The sequence below is a fragment of the Talpa europaea genome (genome assembly GCF_964194135.1).
Source record: "Talpa europaea genome assembly, chromosome: 14".
NCBI lineage: Eukaryota > Metazoa > Chordata > Mammalia > Eulipotyphla > Talpidae > Talpa > Talpa europaea.
Genome location: NC_140082.1, coordinates 22,750,216 through 22,772,854, shown reverse-complemented (window position 1 = coordinate 22,772,854; position 22,639 = coordinate 22,750,216). Strand labels below are relative to the sequence as shown.

General features: G+C 36.5%; 1 protein-coding gene across 3 annotated transcripts in view; it reads left to right on the top strand.

Moving 5' to 3' along the window:
* The window catches only part of LOC311184351 (armadillo repeat-containing protein 3-like), a gene marked incomplete at both ends in the record, with an annotated part of 67,008 nt that overhangs the window by 31,808 nt on the left and 12,561 nt on the right, over positions 1-22,639 (top strand). For all 3 annotated transcript variants that reach the window (XM_084254288.1, XM_084254287.1, XM_084254286.1), the window contains 3 exons: positions 14,145-14,394; positions 18,561-18,697; positions 19,703-19,871. In XM_084254288.1, coding sequence (XP_084110414.1) covers positions 14,145-14,394; positions 18,561-18,697; positions 19,703-19,871 — 556 coding nt within the window. The remainder of the gene's footprint in view (positions 1-14,144; positions 14,395-18,560; positions 18,698-19,702; positions 19,872-22,639) is intronic.

Genomic DNA, 22,639 nt, shown 5'->3' with positions numbered 1-22,639 from the left:
TCTGGACTTGTTGGGAAATGTGTGGGCCATTTGATTCAGGTAATAGGTTAACCCTTGTGGAATTTTCCAGTACAAATAAAACTGGATAATGCTGGATATATTATAGGTAACATTACATAGATAACTTACATTTGATAACTATTTGGTAACTATTGATAACATTACATTTGATAACTATTTTCTAAAAATTAAAAATCATTTTAAAAAAGACAAACATAAGTAAATCTAGAAATGTTTTAAAAAGTCAATTTAAAATAAGATCATGTCTAAGAACTATGAAAAAAGGTTTGGTAGGAATGCCCTCTTTTCAAGTATTGTGGTATGTGATCAAATGTATTTTAAAATGTAATTTTCAAGACAATCTGTCATTAGATGAGGAAACTGAGGTTTTGTAAATATGCCAAAATTTTCTGGGCACACATATTTATTAAACCCAGGTCTTTTGGACTCCAGAGTCTGTGTTCTTTAATATACAGAGAAGATTGCCTTACAAAAGACAATTTTTTTTTATAAATTTTATTGTTATATTCCCCATACAATTGCAGCCCCCCCATTCTGACCCCAATCCCTCCCCTCCCGCCCCCGCCCCCCTAAAAGTGTCTCTGGTTCATAGTTTTTTGTTGATTTTGATTTTCACTTTCTTATATTCATTTTCCTGGTCCCTTATTTAAGTTTTCTAGATTCCTGCTATGAGTGAGACCATCCGGTATTTTTCTTTTTCTTTTTGGCTTATTTCGCTGAGCATGATCCCTTCCAGCGCCATCCATGTTGCTGCAAATTGCATGTGTTTATCTTTTTTGAATGCTGAGTAATATTCCATGGTATATATGTACCACATCTTCTTGATCCAGTCATCTATTTTTGGGCATTTGGGTTGTTTCCAAAGCTTAGCTATTGTAAACAGTGCTGCTATAAACATAGGGGTGCAGGTGTTCTTTGGAATTGATGTTTCTGTGTCCTTTGGGTAAATACCTAGGAGTGGAATTGCTGGATCATATGGAAGCTCTATGTTTAGTAGGTCCAGAAATCTCCACACAGCTTTCCACAGTGGTTGGACCAGTTTGCACTCCCACCAACAGTGCAGGAGAGTTCCTTTTTCTCCACACCCTCGCCAACATTTGTTGTTGCTAGTTTTTTTTAATATGTGCCATTCTCACTGGTGTAAGATGGTATCTCATGGTAGTTTTGATTTGCATTTCCCTGATGGCAAGTGATGTTGAACATTTTTTCATATGCCTGTTGGCCATTTGCATTTCCTCTTCAGAGAAGTTTCTTTTTAGCTCTTCTGCCCATTTTTTGACTGGATTCTTTTCTTTGTTGTTGTTGAGTCTCATCAGCTCTTTGCAGATTTTTGTGATCAGTCCTTTATCATTAGTGTTGGGTGCAAAAATGTTCTCCCAGTTGGTGGGGTTTCTCTTTGTTTTTGTTATTGTCTCTTTTGCTGTGCAGAAGCTCTTTGATTTGATGTAGTCCCAGCTGTTTATCTTTGCCTTCACTATCACTGCTTTGGGTGATGTGTCTGTAAAGATGTCTTTGATGTGCAAATCATGTAGTGTTTTGCCTATATTTCCTTCTATATATTTTATGGTTTCAGGTCTTATGTCTAGTTCTTTAATCCATTTTGAGTTGATTTTTGTGTATGGTGTGAGGTAGTGGTCAAACTTCATTCTTTTGCATGTAGCGACCCAGTTTTCCCAGCACCATTTATTGAACAAACTTTCTTTGCTCCAATGCATAGTCTTTGCTCCTTTGTCAAAGATTAGTTGACCATAAATCTGTGGGTTTATTTCTGGATTTTCTATTCGATTCCATTGGTCTGTATGTCTGTTCTTGTTCCCATACCATGCAGTTTTGATGATTATGGCTTTGTAGTAGAGTTTGAAGTCTGGGAGTGTGATGCCTCCATTCCCTTCTTTTTTTTTCAGGAGAGCTTTGGCTATTCGGGGTTTTTTGTGATTCCATATGAATTTCATCAATAATTGTTCTATTTCTTTGAAGAATGACATTGAAATTTTGATTGGAATAGCATTGAATCTGTATATTGCTTTTGGAAGGATGGCCATTTTAATAATGTTTATTCTTCCAATCGATGAGCAGGGGATGTCTCTCCATTTCTTTGTGTCTTCTTCTATTTCTTTTAACAGTGTTTTATAGTTTTCTTTGTATAGGTCCTTTACCTCTTTTGTTAGATTTATTCCCAAATATTTGATTTTTTTTTTGTTTCAATAACAAAAGGGATGGTTTTTTTGATTTCTTCTTCTTCAGATTTATTGTTTGTGTATAGGAAGGCTACTGACTTTTGCGTGTTGATTTTGTATCCTGCCACTTTACTGAACTGATTGATGAGTTGAATTAGCTTTTCTATGGAGTTTTTGGGGTTCTCTATGTATAATATCATATCTTCTGCAAATAGTGATAGTTTGACTTCTTCTTTTCCTATTTGGATTCCTTGGATGTCTTTCTCTTGTCTTATTTCCCTGGCTAGGACTTCCAGTATTATATTGAAAAGCAGTGGTGAGAGTGGACATCCTTGTCTTGTTCCAGATCTTAATGGAATTGCTTTCAGCTTTTCACCATTGAGAATGATACTGGCTGTTGGCTTGTCATAGATGGCCTTTATGATGTTGAGGTATATTCCTTGTATCCCAAGAATTTCAAGGGCTTTTATCATGAATGGGTGTTGCACTTTGTCGAAAGCTTTCTCAGCATCTATTGATATTATCATATGGTTTTTATATTTCTTTTTGTTGATGTGTTGGATAACGTTGATTGATTTTCGGATGTTAAACCATCCTTGTGTCCCTGGAATGAATCCTACTTGGTCGTGGTGAATTATCTTATGGATACATTGTTGGATTCTGATAGCTAAAATTTTATTGAGGATTTTTGCATCAATATTCATTAAGGAGATTGGCCTGTAGTTTTCCTTTTTTTGTGTTGTCCTTGTTCGGTTTTGGTATTAGTGTAATGTTGGCTTCATAAAACGTGTTTGGTATTGTCCCTTCCTTCTCAATTTTTTGGAAGAGTTTGTGAAGGATAGGCACTAATTCGTCTCTGAATGTTTGGTAGAATTCATTTGTAAATCCATCAGGTCCTGGGCTTTTGTTTTTGGGGAGGTTTTTGATTACCATTTCAATTTCGCTAATTGTAATTGGTCTGTTTAGGTGTTCTATTTCTTCTTTATCTAGCTTTGGGTGATTGTAGAGTTGTAGGAATTGAAGACCATTGGACTAATGAGGAGATCAAAGAAGAAATTAAAAAATTTTTTGAATTGAACGACAGGAGGACACCAATATCCTAAATGTATGGGATGCAGCAAAAGCAGTAATAAGAGGAAAATATATAGCAATAGAAGCTCACATCAAGAAACAAGAAAGAACGCAAAGAAACAACCTAATCTCGAAGCTCAAAGATCTAGAAAAAGAACAACAAAAAAACCCCAAAACCAGTAGAAGAAAAGAAATAATAAAAACCAAAGCAGAAATAAATGAAATTGAAACTAAAAAAACAATCCAAAAGATCAATGAAACCAAGAGCTGGTTCTTTGAAAAAATCAATAAAATAGACAAACCCCTAGCCAGGCTCACAAAGGAAAAAAGGGAGAAAGCACAAATAAACAGGATCATCAATGAAAGAGGAGAAATCACAACGGACACAGCAGAAATCAAAAGAATAATCAGTAACTACTATGAACAGTTATATGGAAACAAGTTTAAAAGACAATTTTTATAAAAAAAAATTTACCCTTGACATACTAGGGTTTCCCAGAGAAACAGAACCAATAGGGTATTGATAAAATGAAATTCTATTGAGTAAATTTTAAAGATTTATTGGCTTTTTTCAATTCCTGATTTGGACAGCATCCAATCTAGAAGATAGAAAGGAGCTTTAAGGAACTGCACGCAATGAACAACTTTCACAGGTGGAAGGAAACAGGAACAGGGACATTATACTAGCAGAAAGTGAATTGGTTGTGGCAAGATCACTGTCCTTTAGGGTAGTGTGGGGGTCTGTCAGGCAAATCACCTCACTAGGTGATTCCTGATTAACTGCTTTAAGATTCTATTTCTGAAAGAGGGCAAAACTAATTAAATTAACTTTAGATTTAGTGACATGGGACTTACTTAACATAAGCAACTTCGTTTTGAGCCTTTTGTCTTGTTTTTAACATGATAGGTAGGTAGGTAGGTAGATATTTGTTATAGAAATTGGCTCATGGGGTTATGGAAGTCTAGAAGGTCCCAAGTTTGAGATTTATAATCTAGAGAACTAGAGTAAGGTGGTAGTGTAATTTAGTGCAGGTCTGAAGGCCTGAGAATCATGAATTTGATCTCTGAGGATAAGATGGCCATCCCTGCTTAAACAGACAACTAATCAACCCCTCCTCCTTTTTTTGTTCTCTGCACCTGAGTGGAGTGGATAATGTTTGCCTACACTGGTGAGGGTCACCTGCTTTACTCAGTTCACCAAATGAAATGCTCACCTCTCCCAGAAACACCCTCATACACAGTTTCAAAAATAATGTTTTACCTGTTACAGTCTATGTATCATTTTGCCCAGTCAAGCTGATATGTAAAATTAACCATCACAATATGTTATTAAATTTCATGTTACTGTTTTATGGCACCATGGCTAAAATTAACTTTTTTCAATTTGAAACAAGTCCTTCTTCACTCCCATCACATACTTAATTTAGTTCTTTTCTTTCCTTTCTCTGCTCCCACACAAATATTTTAGAAGTCAGTCTGTAGAGGAATGACTAAAAATCTAACAATGCCAAATAAAAACAGTTGAAATGTATAAGTATCAAAACAAAATGGTTTTACTTTAATAGCCACAATCTTTGACAGAGTAATTTTCTAAATCCAGGGTTATCATCATCTATGTGAAAGCACACAAATTTTAGAATATTGAGTGATAGTAAGTAGCATTTTAAAAATAGCACATTCAGTGATTTTTTTCAGTATAGTAATGCTAGTGCAAAAATATTGCCCAAAACACCTCTATCTCAGTGCATTTAGTTTTTATATAATATCTAAAATAACAGACCTCTAGAGTGTATCAATGTGTAGATTTGATGTGAGTTTTCCTAGGTTATATAATTTCACTGTGATATATAAAATCATAGAAAATAGGATGGTAAGTAGTTCTAAAGGAGAATTTTTTAGAGTCTTTCTTACATTTCTGTCATCTGTGTGACTCCAGTTTTTCAACATAGAAAGGCAATTAGGATTAATATAAATTTTTATTGAAGGAACATTAGTCTATAACACTATATATTTTATGTATACAGCATCATATTTTAACTAAAAATTTCATGTAAGTTACATCATGATCACCACCAAAAGTCTAATTTCCATCCACTATTCTACAATTGATCTCCTTTACCCATTTCACTTACCCCCCCACTTTCCCTCTAATAATCAGTTGATGATTTTTAATTTAAAAAGTCTTCTACTCAGGTTATCTTTAAAAATTTAGCTTAAGTTTGGTGAGTGTTTCTAACATCACACTTTAGAACCATTCTGTCTGTCACCTTTTCTAGAAAGTGCTAGAGGATAGAGGCTGAGTCATGGCTCTGCTGCCCGGATGGCCAGAGTAGGGGTGAATGTTAGAAAGTTGATGATCATCAAACCTAACTGTAAGGGAGGAAGCCAAAGACCCGGAGCTAGTGCCTTTCAGGTGCATTTCATATCTATTTGGGTATCTGGTAGTTGCTAGACTGATTTTTTTAATGCAGGTAAGCATTTTGAATATTAATTTTATTTCTTAGAATGTAGCCCCTTAGCCTACACTCATGTTTCATGTGGCTTAAATAGATTTCTAATGCTTAATTCGAGATATCTCCAGGGGTTGGAGACTCATTTCATAAACTGAGGAATCACTGATATATTATGATAACATATAACGCTGGTATAATTTCTTTTATTTAATGGACTTTTGACTACAAAGTTGTGGGTAAATGAAAATTTTCTAATTTAAAGAAGCAACAATTATTGCAATATAAAAAGGTCCATTAAGTTAATTTGGATACTATTATCCTTTTTGGTTCACTGTTAATATTTTTGACAGTTTTCAATTTGAAATGCTTTTTGCAAAGGAGAAATTGTTTTCTTTTGAAGTAGGAAATACTATTTTCATCTAAATTTCTTTATATTTAACTTGTACTCTCCTATCCAGTTAGTCATATCAAAATTTTACATTATTTATTCCAAGTAGAATTATTGTTAATTGACATTCTTTGAGGAGCAGATCCTACATATTAGAAAAATATTTAAACTATTCATTTATTTCATCACTGCCATCTGTTGGATCTTATCAGAATTAGTGTTTTTAAGTTATTCTAAGAATTAAAGGGTTCAGTGTTGTTCATTCCCTTTGCCAATATTTAATTTTGGCTATTGGTGAACTATGAAAGAGTTAGGAAATATAATAGTTGACTGGATTTTTAAAAAAAGATACAATTATAAGAAATAAAAAAATGACTAAAATAAAAATATTAAAAGAATTATTTTAGTACATATGTAGATAAGTAAAAACTGTGGATTTACTACAGAAAATACATACTCATTCTCTCTTGTTTACACATAGAGTAGGCCAATAAATTTTTCTTCATACGTAATCGATGTTATCTCCATGAAGAACTGGCTGTTGTCCCTAAATCCCACAGGCCTCTTTCTCTTCACTTCCTTGTTATTAGCTTTAAACTCTTTGGTTTTTACACCATTTCTCTACTTTTCATAGTAGAGGACATGAAAATTCTAAATGGTGGCACATATAGTAGTTATTTCAAAAATTATTTTTTGATTGCTTGCTGGGCTACTGCTGGCCTCCACCATACTAGAGATAGAGTCCTTCTCAAGGGACTGTCCCCCTGTTTTCTGACATAAGGTCAAAACCACAACAAAAAAATAGAATCTAGTAAGGCATATGCCCTTAAAGGGACACCACCACAAAGAGACAGAATGTCCCCAAATTATATGGGTGTGCTTTGGGAACTTTGAACATCTTCAGTATAATGAATGACCTATCATTTTGTGTTATTGGAATTAATATTTCTCTTCACTAACATAGTAACAAAACATTAAATAATTGTAATAACAACCATAATTATTTGTGGAGTAGTACTATGCCCTAAAATGCCCTGTAATATGCAGAGAAAATATTTAAAAGTTATGTTTCATATAGAATTTCATAAAGTATTTCAAGAAAAAGCAATAAGTACTTCATTTATTCACAGAAACCCAACTCCCTATCAGCCATTTCAGTATTGTCAGGGAATGGCCTGACTCTAAGTGATTTCTTGGAATGTTAAATCTCTTGAGTGTATAAAGCTCTTTCAAGGCTTTTTTCTTTTTATTCAATAAATAAGAGTTAGGGTAAGGTAATATGTGTGTATACTTATTTTTGCCATTTATTTTATTCTGTAGCTTTGAATAGATACTAATGCTATCCCTAGAATTGTCTATATTTTATTGTGCATGGGAAGCTGTAAATAATGATCATTTTGAAAGAGAAAGAAAAAACCACCTCTTAAGGTTGGCAAAGTATTTCAAGTTTCACTTTCCCCTCTCTGAGAAGAGATGGCTATATACCTTGCGATGACCAGAGATGTGTACTATCGCCCTTTGAAAATAAATTTTAACATCTGTTCTAAATCCGACATGCAGGTTTAATTAAATAAGTAATTCTGTCACTTAGAATACTTAAATATGGACCAAAGACAGTCTCCTGAAAAATCCAGATGCATGTTACAGACTTGATGTATCCCGTGGACTTAATACTGATGAAGTGGTGAGGTTATTGTTTATGTTGTATAAAGGATTTTCACACTGAAAATGTTTTTGGAGGTTTTTTTCCCATTGTAATTATGAGAGGAACTGTGTCTTCATACTGCCCCCTAGTGGCCCTTCAGGAGGAAGGTGGGGGAGGGGCAAAAAAGGTAAGGGAAAGATTGCTGCATATTTTAGTGAAACACTAATTGAATTTGAAACACTCTTCAGGGTGTTTACAATATTATTTTGAAACATTTAAAGATTGTGATCTGGAAAGCATTCCATCGTAATGTTTTTAGACATAAAATTATACTGTCAAATGTGCACACTTGGGTTTTATCTTTGTCCCTTTTCAAGTTGCGGTGGTTTCAAAACATTGTGACATATTTATGGCTGTGGTGTCTGAATATCTGCTGGGCTATATATCTACATAGCATAAATATAACATTTGTGGGCAACATAAATTCATAAATCTAATTAATAATGAAGTTACTCTAGAATTGATTTTCTTGCTCTTTTCCTTTATACAACAGAAAAGAGTTTATTTTAAACTTCTTATTTTTATCAGTTTGTTGTAAGATGCTCCACCCTCGGGATTAGAATGATCACAGTATAAGCATCCTGCGAGATAACTGGAGGCAGTTTCAAAATCTTTTTGTAATTTCAGTTTTGTATTAGGATGTTTCAAATCTGTATTAAATATGATACCTCATAGAACATGTTTAAAGTGCTGTTTGCTACTTTAAAAAACTTCAAAAATCGATAAATAAAAGACTAGAAGAGTCTTCATGGTAAACTTAAGTATTATTCTTGAATTATTTCCATCCAAGTTTACTGAGTGGATACATATCAGTTCCATCTGTAAAAGCCTGGATTCCTTCTCTGCCTGATGGAATTTGTTGTAAACTTAGATTTTACTTGATTGGAAATGTTAGTAGATTTGAAAATCATAGTGAATTTGAAAATCATAGTGAATTTGAAGAAATAAGTAGAGTCATACATAGAATGGATTTTTCAATTAAAAAATTTGATTGTACACCCCAAGTTTGGGTCCATTGCTCCATAGTCTACCTTCACAAACAATGTGAATCTCTTTAGTCACCAGTTTTGTGAATCTAGGTGAATATGAAACCATGAAATGTTCATATAGAAAGAACTTCATGCTGCTTTATTACCTAGAAAACAGAGACTGACATTGCAGAACCTCCTTTTAAAGTTCTGGTATCTTGTTTAGGTTTAATTACCAATTTTATTGATTTTCAGAGGAAAATTGTGTGATTTCTCTCTCAATTTGAAAGTAGTACTTAAAGCATGTATAAATTCTATTTTTACTCATTTGTGGCTAAGTCATTTTCCATGATTTTTTGATATTATATGTGATATTTTCAGGCCATGGTTGATGGTGGGTAACTGAAACTGCATGTGCTGTACAGAGCTTTCTAGCTTCTTAAATGGAGGGTGGCATGTATGGAAGTGTTGTGTTGGGATAGGACAATAAGGAATCCATGTCACCTGCAGGACAATCACGTTTGTCCCTTAGACCCTGCCTGCCTGCCTCCTGACTGAGAGCAAAGCCTGGCATGCAGTGTGTGGGCCAGCTGCATGAGCATTTCCCAGCAACTGGCAACTCTCTCTTGAGAAACTGTGATGTCACAGCTACTATAGCATCAGAGCATATTCTGAAAGTCTCAAAGTCAAGCCTTCCAAGCACATCAATATGGCAGTAACAATTTGGTTTCACATAATTTTAAACATTTTTATTTTGCTATGTTATGCAATACTTCATGTGTCTATTTAAAAGACTGAGTTTTACTATTATAGTTATGTTACTTGAACTCTTCATTGTAAGCATTTGCCTCAAAGTAATTGCAATTCTCTCCCTTTTTACTGACAAGTTTCTTAAAAGAAAAAAATTCTCTGCCTGTTTTTGGTCAATTCTGGAGTTCATCCAGCATTTGGGGCCACATATCTCAGGCATCTGCACCTGTGGGGTAGCAGTGGGATAGTAGTTATTTTAGACTCAGAAAGGGATCAATTTAATGAGCGCACTCATCTTCTCGGATCATTATCTTTGTAGAAAAAGTGAGTGGAATGAGAGTCAGGAATCCTGTTCCCAGTATCCCAAATCTGGCTGTGGTAACCAGCCTGTTTATCATAAAGGACAAGGTCCTCTGCCCCCACACCTGCTTAGAATTCCCTGGAGCCTACATAATTCTAAGGCTGGCCAAACCTGAGTCGGCTGATTGTACCTCCCTGACCACTTGCAGGGCGCCTGCCACCAACATGCCTTCCTTGGTGTGACAGACCTCATAGAGACATGAAAAGTCATTCTGAGGGGAATGGTCATAATCACTGCTAACAAACAAGGTTCTGGTTGCCAACATTGCCATCTGCTCCCCCAAGTCCCACATATTACCCTGTGTGTGGGCTCCGTTAAACAGATTGACGTGCTGCCCAAGGTCACCCTTGAATCACGTAACCAGCTCTACAGATGAGCTATATGTGAATCTCCAAACTGCAGCAAGGACCAAATTCTGACGGATACAACCGATATGACACTCATATTGCTAAGAGGTTGTCTACAGAGCAAACTTTCATTTCTTCAGCTCCCTATAGAAATTACTTCCCATAATTAGAGAAGTGATGGAGGTGGGAGACAGCTGATCCAAGAGCACAGACATGAATTAGCCGAGTATTTTCAGTGAGTTGTAAATAGACACTATCTGTGCAATTGAATTTCTGCTTAACAATATTCTTGGAGATATACAATAAAAATTATGTTGAATTCCTTTCATTTCCATAAAAATGCTATGAAGTATTTCGTATTTAAGTTTATTACTGTTGTCTGACTGTGAACATTTGTGCCAAAACATTATTTTTAAAAAGACAAGAAAAAACATATATGTTTAGCAAAGGACTGCTCTGAGCTCATGAAAAGTAGAGCCCTGACTCAGTTTTGGGGTGAAAGTATGCTTCCTTTAGGGAGAGATATTTGTACCAGACCTTGAAAGCTGAATGGAATTTATCCAAGGGGAAGAGGTATCAGGAAGTAGAACAGCACAGGGGAGGCGCTGAGGTGAGACAGCGAGGTCACCAGCGAGGCCTCAACATTGAAGACAGGAAGTAGGTGGTGGTGGAGCTGGTGGGGCTGGTAGGGCTGGTAAGGGAGGAGGGGTCCACTCTCACAGGGCCTTGGACGCCATGGGAGAAATTTGGGGTTTCATCCTGAGCAATGGGAAACCATGGAAGTTTCAAATAGGAGATAAACATGATTACATTCATTATTTTAAAACTCAGTTTTGTTGTAAGATGGAGAAAGGATTAAAAGAAAGGAGAGACATGTTAGGAGAGTGTATCAGTCCACAAGAGAGGGTGCTGGTTTGGATTTGGTGGGTGAAATGGATATGGAGAAAAAGGGAAATAGAAGTATGAAGGAGGAAAATAGGACTTTGTGATAAATTGGATACACATGACATGTCAAACCTCACTTCTGTTTACATATGTCAAATGGAATAAGCAGATGTTTTTATACATTCCCATGTTTGGTTTTTAGGTTTGTTTTTTTTTTCAGATTATATTTTAAACTTGATTTAATTCCATATGAATGCAGGCTAATGGTAGTAAATAACAGAAAATATTTTCAGATTATTGTGATGACATATGTCCCTCTAATTCTGCATTTCGTAGCAAAGCAGTTTGACTTCTGTCCCATTCATTTGGATAGTGCTACACTAATCAGGAAGCAGAAATATGTTTTATAAATGACAGGCCTCAGCTTGTGTATATATTAGATACAGGGAAAAATAAAATAGAATATTTTGGGTTTAAAAGACATAAAATTAATGTATTTCTTTGAAAAATATACAAATTCTGCACTCTTTCTTTAAATGAAATTAGTTTTTTAAGCCAAGAACATAGCTTGATTTTTTCACATTGTTAATTTAGCCTCAGTTGTGCTTTTTACACTTAATGAGAGCTGCACACAGAGACCCACAGCAGACATGTATATGATGCAAGTTGTGCTCCCAGCTGTGCATGTAGGGTTTGCCTTTTGATGTTGGCAGTTATGTTCAATTTAGTAAAAGCTCTGTTCCACTGTGCACTAGAAACTTTGCTTTTTAAAACAGCTATATTCTTTTAAGTACTTTGCTTTACTACCTCCATAAAGAGCAATGAAAAAGCAAGAGGTAGAAACAGAAGTGAACCAAGGCCAGATATGCCATTGTACTGGAGAAGGAAGCAGCCGAAACCCCAGCAGAAAGGCCTTGAGCAGAAATATACATGATGAAAATTCTTGGATCTCCAGTACCTATTTTTTAAAATAATTCTAATTCTTCTCTTTAGTTCAAATGACAGACTCTGTTTCTGTATACTTAAATTTCCCCCAAAACTTTCTGGTTCACAAAAACACAAAGCTCCTGATATTTAGGTATGCATTTACCTAAAATACTTTGGTTTCTCACATGCATGCCATTGAAGTACCTCTATTGTATACTCTTTAACTGTCCAAGACATTTTTTTACAAGTGAAGATTGTCAATGAAAAAAAACCACTAAATGACAAAGGAATTGTGCGATTTAGCCAAAGCATTGTTTATAGTGATGAAAATCTACCAAGTGTTTTGGTTTTTAATAAGATCCTAAATGTAAAGATGAACAGAGGTCCAAATTACTGGAGTCTCAAATTCCAATTGTCTTGATTTCCTCTGTTATCATGATGATTTACATAAGTTTTTAGCACATAATTTGGGGTATTCCTTTAAAACAAAGATGCTCTAAGGGTTTTATTCCTTGAAACATTTCTAATTTGAAGTAGATCCAAGTTTTACAGAACATAAGCAAATCGTCTTCACTTGTTAAAGTTATTATTAAAAATGTTTACTCTTATATCAACTTTTTTTTTACAAAGCACAGAATATGGGACATATAGTGTACTTAAAAGACTTATAATTGTGAAAAATATTAATAAATTCATGAATGGCTATACTCCTTTTGTGCCGAAATGGGAAATACAACAACTGAATATGCCTACATTAGTAAACTGTCTGTTCATGTCAATATTATGACGTTGATCTTTGATGTTTGATTTGTAAAAGCAACACCACCTCCAAAATGATATTCTAGTTTCAAATGTATTAACCTCAGCTTATAATCAACAGCCTCATTTGAAAAAGAGGATGATGGGCAGGAGAATTTTAAGTTCTCATGCTCACTCATTCTTCCTATTTAAATTTGTTTAGGAATATTTTATTTTGTTTAGGAATATTTTATTTTATTTTATTTTTAAAGGAATATTTTAGTAGACTTTCTTTGAATAGAATTTTCTCATTTTGTAAATATCACTGAGTTTATAAAAGAAAAACTATATAGGATTTCTTTTTTTTTTTAAGATTTTTATTTATGCATACAAGAGCTGGGGTACAGGCCAGAGATGCGGGGGGAGGGGGGGTGAGAGGATTCACCAGAGACAGAGTGGGGAACAGAACAGGCAGATCGACCTAAGCACACTGCTGAGGGGAGCAGCGGGCGAGCCAGGAGAGGTCTGCTGCACCATATGGGCTGCTTCCCTGCCAGCCAGGGATCGAACTCGTGCTGCAGAGGCTGCGGACCACATCATAGTGCAGCCCTTAACCCCTTGCACCACCAGGGAGGTCCTATATAGGGTTTCTAATAAGTAATCATATATTTTTCTGTAACCAAAAGCTGTAAAAGTACAAAAGGATTTTAACAATTTTCTCTTACTTGACATTTTTCCAGATTTCTTTTAATTCTGGATCCATCTCACTGAGGCTAATTTAATTTATTTCTAAAATTAATTCATGAGCCTCCCCTGGTGGCGCAGTGGTTGAGTGCTGGGCTGCGAAGCTGCCCGCAGCTTCTGCAGCACTGGTTCCATCCCCGTCCACGGGCGAGGGTCCCACATGACGCAACAGACCTCTCCTGCTGCACCTGCTGCTCCCCTCAGCAGTGTATTTCATCAGTCTGCCTGTTCTGTTCCCTGCTCTGGCTCTGGTGAGTTCTCTCACCTTCCTGCGCTTCTGACTGTACCCAGTGCTTGTCTAGATAAATAAATAAATCTTTAAAATTAATTCATGTACTCATTTCTTTTTTTTTTTAAGATTTATTTATTTATGCATACAAGAACTGGGTTGCAGCCAGAGACGCGGGGGGGCGGGTGGTGAGAGGATTCACCAGAGACATGTGGGTAGCTCCCTGGGTGGGAATGGAACTCGTGCTGCAGTGGCTGTGGATAGGTTCATAGGTTGCGTCTTAATCCCTTGCGCCACCAGGGAGGCCCCTTATGTACTCACTTCTTTATAGACTTTGTCATATGCTCCAAGATATTTTCACTTCCCCTTCGTGTACCTAGTGCTGTCGCAGAAGCTGATGGAATCGTCCCATTAATAAATATCCTGGCCAGCAACCGAGACGGAGCGATTGCCAACGCGGCCACCGCCTTAACCAACATGGCCACGCAGGAGCCTCTGCGCGTGCACATGCAGACCCGGGGGATCATGGAGGCCCTTCTCGGCCCTCTGCGTTCTGCCAACACCGTTGTGCAGAGCAAGGCGGCTCTGGCTGTCGCTGCCACAGCCTGCGACTTTGAGGCCCGGACAGAGGTGAGAGTTCTAGGAACATGGATTCTCTCATGTTCCCAGGCCACACTTATTGGTGGATCATTTAGAAACAGTTTCAAGTGTTTGAACCAACGTGTTTTTTAAGTCCTTTAAGATTGGGTGTAGCATTTTGCAAAACCACCTGGCATTATGTGGCAAACCCTGTAGCATACCCTGTAACCCTGCAGTCTATCAAGTCTCTTGCCGCTGTGCTCTGGGAAGAATTTTTATAATTTCTACACACCTGGAAACAAACCAGTTTTTCAATGGTTAAGAGACTGGGTACAGAATTTGTGCTTATTGATAAAATAGAATCTCACATCAGTGAAAATCAACTATAGTTACTGATTCAAAGATGTATCTCAACAAGCCTAATGCTAAGTAAGCAAAAACAAGTGCAGAAGAATATATAATGATGATTGCATTTACTTTAAATTCAAAAATATACAGAACTAAGCAGTATGTTGTATAGGCATATATGTATATAAGTTAGAACCCATAAAGGAAAATGAGAGAATGATGAACCCCTAATTCAAGGTAATCATTGATTATCAGGGGACTTAAGGAGGTAGATGTAATTAAGAAGAGCACACAAGCATTCAAGTCACTGAAATGTGCCATTTTTTAAAGTTGGGTGGTAGGCAAAGGTGTGCCTTTTATTTTGAGTCTTTAAATTATACACATGGCTTCCACATACTATTGTGCTTTTCTTATATTTCAAAATTTTGAAACACAGAATTGCATTTTTTACAAATTCAATGTATAGAAGTATGTTTGGTTCTATTCATAAAAATTTACTATAGGGCCTCCCCTGGTGGTGCAGGCGCTTGAGCACAGCACTGTGGAGCTGTCTGCAGCCTCTGCAGCACCAGTTCAATCCCGGCCGGCTGGCGAGGGTCCCACATGGCTCGGCAGACCTCTCATGTCTCACCCGCTGCTCCCCTCAACAGTGTATTTCATCAGTCTGCCTGTTCTATTCCCCGCTCTGTCTGGTGAATCCTCTCACCCTCCTGAGCATCTGGCCTGTACCCCGGTTCTTGTATCAATAAATAAATAAATATTAAAAAAAAGATTTACTATAAACCTACAAACATCCCTTCCCCTTTTGCATTTCTCATATGTACTCATCACTGTGGCACCATTCAACCATCCTAAAACTTTGTTCCAAGTCTCCCCAATATAAATTACAATAGTTGATAGTTATTGGATTCCTATTGTGTGCCAAGTACTGTGTTTTATATGCATTAAGCCCACTTGAAAAAGTATGTCTGTATCCCCATGTATTTACAGATGAAATTGAAGCTTGAAGAAATAATGTGTTTAAGCAGAGCTGGTAAGTGGTAGATCAGCAATGTGAGACTACATCTCCTGGAGTCCTGAGCTCTCATGATGTGCTATGTGCTCAGACAACTACCAAGTCTTTTCTAACTCTTAGGGATCTACTCTGTTCCCCTTTCTTGTTCCCATTGGCTCAGTTTACTTGTATTCATCCATTAAGGTAGTGAGCACGTCAAACAAGTATTTATTTACCAAGTGCTATGTGGCAGGAACTACACTAGGCCTTGAACAGATAGTGATAAACAAATGGCTTGTTTCATGTATTTTGCAGAGCAGTCCATCTGTTTCCTGGAATATTGTAGACGATTCTGCTGCATTCCTCCCCACACTGCCCTCAGACTGAGCTTTCAAATAGATGGACCTCATCACATTATATGTGCCCTGTTGTGTGCCAGTGCCTCAAGGTCAATGGTAAACTTCTTAGGCTGTTATTCAATGGCCTGACCCTCCCTCTCTAAGCCCAAAGTCTTCCCAGGTGAACGCTACACTCCAGAAATATCATACTGTTTGTACTTCTGCCAGTGTGCTCCCTTCTCTCATTTATACCTCCTTGATTTCTTACCTTGGAAAGCTAGTCTACTTTTGTTCTCCTCCCAAACACAACTCAGTCATTCTATCTTCCTTGAGGCCTTTCTTCAGCCCTCAAAATTGGCTGCATCTTCCTCTCTATACGCCTCCTGTGTTCTCTTTTTTGAAATATATAGTCTCTGAAAAACCATAAACCACTTAAGACTTTAGGGAATGGAATTGAAGTTTTTCCTTTGTGGCGTGTCATGAATAATTACCTTGCATAATATAGTGTTTGCATAGTAAACAGTTAATCTGTGGATAAGTGAATAAATGGAGAGACTAATACATGAATTAGATCTTTGCCAAAAGAATACATTGAGTTAGAGTGCTCTCTGTATTATACTCAGAAATAAAGATATAATATTCTTTTTGTCCTCCAGGCACAGATACTATAGTAGTGCATTTCAGACAATGAGAAGAGAATCCTGTCCAATCTTTTTTTGCTCTTTCTGATTGGAATAATTTCAGTAATATGGTTAATGTAGTTCTGCTCAATTCTCTTAATGTTGTTATTATTCTCATTTTGACTGCTTGGAGAAAGGAAGAGAAAACACTGTACAAGGCAACAAAAGTGGGTCTTTTTCTAAGGAATTGCTTCAGTATTGCTTTGGCTAAACTACTGATACGGTACAGTCTCCATTGACATGGGTGATACCTGCCTGCATTGGTTCTCCTTGTCCGGTCTTAAGGATTTTATTAGTTTCTTGTTGATGCCGTAACAAATTACCACAATGTAGTGGATTAAAGCAATACAAATCTATTATCCAAGAATTTGGGAGGTCAGAAGTCTGAAAATGGGTTATGGTTTAAAATCAAGGTTTTGGCAAAGTTGTATTCCTTCTGGAGACTTTAGGGGGAAATAAATCTACTTCTTATTCCTTTCAAGATTTTATCATCCACCTGCTTCTTCCATTGTATAAGTGATTCATTTTGTCATCTTCTGTTTGTCTGCTTTCTCTGCCTGTACTCCTGTTCTCCCTAAGATTCTTGTGATTATATTTGGAACACACAATAACCAAGATTTTCCTCTCAATTTTAACTTAATTTCATCTGCAGAAGCCTTTACAGTAACAAGGACATCTTTGGGGAGATGATTATACTATATACCGGTCAAATGAACACTCAATGTTGAGGAGCAGAGTGCATGAACATAGCACATCCCACTTGCGGGCAGTGAGAAGATAAGTTCTCTGTCCAGCTCTAGCCCATGTAATGTGAAGGAACAGAAGGGAAATTTTCCTCTGCCATTTAATGTTCTTCCAGGATTGGTCTAGTAATTAAATTAACATAAGGCAGATTAGTAGGAAAAAAGAACAAATTGCATATCTATATATAGGTCTGTATATATATTTGTTTATCTATATATACATTTGCAAAATTTTATATTTTATATATACATTTGTATATATAATTATATATGTTTGTATATATTTGTATATATACAATATAAAATTATATATATACAATTATATATACACAATTATAAAATTTTATATTTATTCAAAAATTTTGTAATTAAAAATATTGAAGTAACTTATTTTATATATAAATATATATAAATATTTATATATTTATATATTAATGTATATTTATGTATACACATATACATATATTTATATAGAGAGAGAGAGAAAGAGAGAGACAGTCTACATTGGTATAATTCTAAAGTTAAAAGAAGAAACTAAGGGTTTTCATTCTGAGCTAATAAGTGGGATAGGGGCCTGGTGCTTCCAGGAGAGAGGAATGGGGCTCATGATAAAACACCAGATGCCTTGTAACTAGATGTTTGCCTTGCCTTATAATTGCTTTCTCTGATAGAAGAGTTGTTTCTGGAGAAAACTCAAAATCTGGGTAATACTCATAATCTTCATTTTTCTAGGTAGACAAATGGTAATTGTTTCTCTTGAGTCCACATGACCTTGATTGACCTTAACTCAAAATAAGCCACAGACCAAGGTGACATGACTAAGAAGCCCCGTTCTGAACATCTTGGGGAGATCTGTCTTGCAAAGGTCATGGTCACCTCCCTTGTTTATTTTACTTTAGCCTCTTGATTTTCAACCAAAAACTGGGCTCCTTTCTGTAAGGACTTGCATAGATTTCTCCTCCCAAAACTGAGTTTAGTAAATCTCAATATGGACACATCCTAAAATATGTCTAAATAGTTAAACCCTTTTGACAATCAAATAATGAAATATTTTAAAACACAAAGGTTTACATTCTGCACTTTTAATGCATATCATTTTGGTTTCTACTTTCAGTTAAGAAATTTAGGGGGGCTGGAACCCCTGGTAGAGCTCCTGCGTTCTAAGAATAACGAAGTCCGAAGGCATGCGAGCTGGGCTGTGATGGTCTGCGCCGGCGATGAATTGATGGCCGCTGAATTTTTCCAGCTTGGGTAAGTGGATACTGTGCCAAGTTCCAGAATTAGATGAAGAACAGACAATTAAGCAGCAGGTGCTTCAGGCACAAGGAATTTCAAAAAGGGTCAGCACGCGCTCTTGGGCTGTGTCACAGCACAGGGTCTTCCCTCTGAAGGGCCTGCCTGAGGGGAGAAGTTTTCACACCTTTCCTCTCTTCCACCCCTTCAATATTTCCTTTTACACTTTTAAATCTTGAAGACATTTGTAAAATTTTATATTTATTCAAAAAATTCGTAATAAAAATATTGAAGTAACTTAGTTTATAACATTCTATAGCTGTTTAGTGTACAGCATTACAACTGAACATCTATGCATAGGACGTGATCTTCACCACCCAAAGACCAATTTCCATCATCCAGCACACAATTGGCCCCTTTTACCTGCCTTACCCACCTCGTCACGTTTTTCATCTTGATAAATGCTTCTCTTTCACTTTCTTATGCTGTTGCTAAACACAATCCTATTTGTGTCTCAGCTTTCAAAGCTAAAATAAAATAGGTGATCCATGTGAGTGTCATTTTTCTCCTCCCCACCCAAAACTTTTTATCAGAATTTCATCAGCATTTCACCCCCCACCAAATTCCTTCTCCTTCCCAGCAGCCGATGAATTAGTTGCCTCTAACAAGTCAGAAAACATTATTAAGTGTCCACAGACAGGTTTATTCTATTTCTAACCATTTTTATTCTTTATCTATATTGCCTGATTAGCTGAAAATGTTGGAGTCTAATACTTCTGCTTCAAATGAAGAGCTTTTTTTTTCTGAAAGCTTTAATATGACTTATATATGGCATTTATGTTCCCCAAATTGAATGATTTGTTTTCATGATTCTGTTAGTATGAGTTTCTCTAAAAGATTCAGGGATGACTTGTAAACTTCCCATCTTAATCCTTCACTGAGAATTTTAGCTGTATATATAAATGAGAATTTAATGTTGGTTGCTTGTAAAAAGCAAATAATACTGTTTGCTTTTATTGACAGGGCTTTAGATATCCTTGAAGAAATTAATCTTTCAGTAACTCGAAAAAATAAATTCAGTGAGGCAGCTTATAACAAATTGCTCAACAACAACCTGCCCATGAAATATAGCCAGATGGGCTATTTGTCATCAAGTGATATAATTAGTGATGGATTCTATGATTGTGGTCAGGTAAGTGGCAGCACCAAATTATATTTCGGTGTGTATGATAATTACTTCTTTTATCATGATGCCATTACATTGCAACTTTATAACCAGCTAACATAATTTATATTTTTATAGACAAAAACATGGGAGTCAGAACTTCATCATTCATTTTGTCTGCTATAACATTTTGCTTTTTTTTTTTTAGATTTATTTATTTATGCATACACGAGCCGGGGTAGAGGCCAGAGGTGTTTGTGTGGGGATTCACCAGAGACAGATTGGTGAGCAGAACAGGCAGATCCATTGAAATACACTGCTGAGGGGAGCAGTGGGTGAGTCAGGACAGGTCTGCTGCGCCATGTGGATAGCTCCCTGGCCAGCCGGGGATGGAACTCATGCTGCAGAGGCTGTGGATTGCTTCATAGTGTGGTGCTTAACCCCTTGTGCCACAAGGGAGGCCCACTTTTTGCTTTTATGTAAAATTTAAACTGGAATATGATTATTTACAATTAAGTCAGCTTGTTATTGCTAGTCTCAAATGTTAGAGAAAATGTAAAAGATGACGCATTTTCACTGTTAGGGTTCTGTTAATTCTAATTTTCAATTTTAGTAATGAGGATAGAAGTATAGATTTTTCAATTTATTAATTACAGTTTGATGAAATTAATCAAGTTATAATACTGATTTAAAATGTTATTTTAAGAATATTATTTTATGTTGGCGAGGATATGGAGAAAAAGGAACTCTCCTGCACTGCTGGTGGGAGTGCAAACTGGTCCAACCACTATGGAAAGCTGTGTGGAGATTCCTCAACCTGCTAAAGATAGAGCTTCCATATGATCCAGCAATTCCACTCCTAGGTATTTAGCCAAAGGACACAGAAACATTAATTCCAAAGAGCACCTGTACCCCTATGTTTATAGCAGCACTATTTACTTTAGCTAAGCTTTGGAAACAACCTAAATGCCCAAAAATAGATGACTGGATCAAGAAGATGTGGTACATATACACAATGGAATATTACTCAGCATTCAAAAAAGATAAACACATGCAATTTGCAGCAACATGGATGAAGCTGGAAGGGATCATGCTCAGCAAAATAAGCCAGAAAGAAAAAGAAAAATACCGGATGGTCTCACTCATAGCAGGAATCTAGAAAACCTAAATAAGGGACCAGGAAAAAGAATAACTATAAAAAAGAAAAAAAATCAAAATCAACAAACAACTCTGAACCAGAGACACTCTATGAGGGGTGAGGGGCGGGGAAAGGCGCGATCGGGACCAAAATAAGGGGGTTGCAATTGTATGGGGAATATAAAAAGAAATAATAAATAATAAATAAATAAATAGAATATTATTTTACTTAGCTAAATTTATAATTATGATTTTATAAAACTATGTAGTGTAATTTAGTATTAATGTTAAGAGGAAGCTAAAAATTGTTGTTTTCACATTGCTGCTAAGAAATCATTTTCTACTTCTTCTGGAAACCAATAGCCATCATTAGACTGGGGAGAAATTTAAATAGCCACATATCCCAATTTAGGCCAAACTGAAGTCTTCAAAAGGTTTTAAGAATTACTATCACCTCCTCACATCAGGGAGGATGTGAGGATGTGTGCCTCCCTAGTCACAAGCAGACAGGGACTTTTAAAATTATTTTTACATTTTTTTATTGAGGTAATGTTGGTTTACATTGTTGTTTGAAATTTGGGAGTATATCCCTCACCCCCACAAGTGTTACTGCCATAGTGTACCTACCACCAAAGCACCTGTGATTCACCATCTTAGTCCACTGTGCTCCCTACCTGGCTCTCACCCATTTCCTCCCCTCCCCCTATAGCGTTCCTAACTTCTATAATCAATTTTAATAGGGTTCGTTTTTTAAATCTGTCTTTAATTATTCCTTTTAGTTTTTCTATATTCCATTTATAAGTAACACCATCAGACAGGGGCTTTTTAAGTATTATGATTTGAGTTAGGAACAGGAAGGATGGAGAATTGCAAATTATAATTGGTCCATTCCAATTTAATCCATAAGTAGAGATCTTGGTCCTTCCACTGGATTTTTCTCATTGTTGGGCCTTTCGCTTCTGAGTCGACACATTGTCCTTCTGATGCTCTTCTTTCTGTCCAGGCTGAAAGGTCCTCTAAGGAGAGGGTGTTATCCATATAAGCATGCTTAACTTGCAGTTTAGCATTACTGCATATTTGAAAAACAAGTTTTAAAAGGGATGCCAGAGAGGTTGAATCATGACAGCTTCTTGTGTGGTCTAGGGGTCTCACGGCAAATTGATTTTGGGTTCCTTTAGCTTAAGACTTTAGGTCTTCCTTCTGCTTTCCCCAAGTACCACCACCAGCACCATGCCCCTAACACACACAGCAACCACTGAGAAATCATTGCTCTAAGAAAGTCTATTTTGTTCAATGATAAGTAATTTCAAAAGAAGTGATACATTAGTGCAAAAGGTGCTTTAAGGAAAATGAGGAAAAGGGCATAAGAACTGAAAAATAAATCAGAAGATATGACCATGGATCAGATCAAACTGTGACAAAATCTGTCCACAAGTTTTTAAAAAATGAGACAGTTTCCTTTATAGAGAATACTCTAATTCATTTATTCAGTAAATATTGATTTTAGGGCCTCCCCAGTGGCGCAGCGGTTGGGCGCTGGGTTGCAAAGCTGCCCGCAGCCTCTCCGGCGCCGGTTCAATCCCCGGCTGCTCCCCTGCCACCGGAGGAGGGTCCCACATGGCGCGCAGACCTCTCCTGCTGCCCGCTGCTCCCCTCAG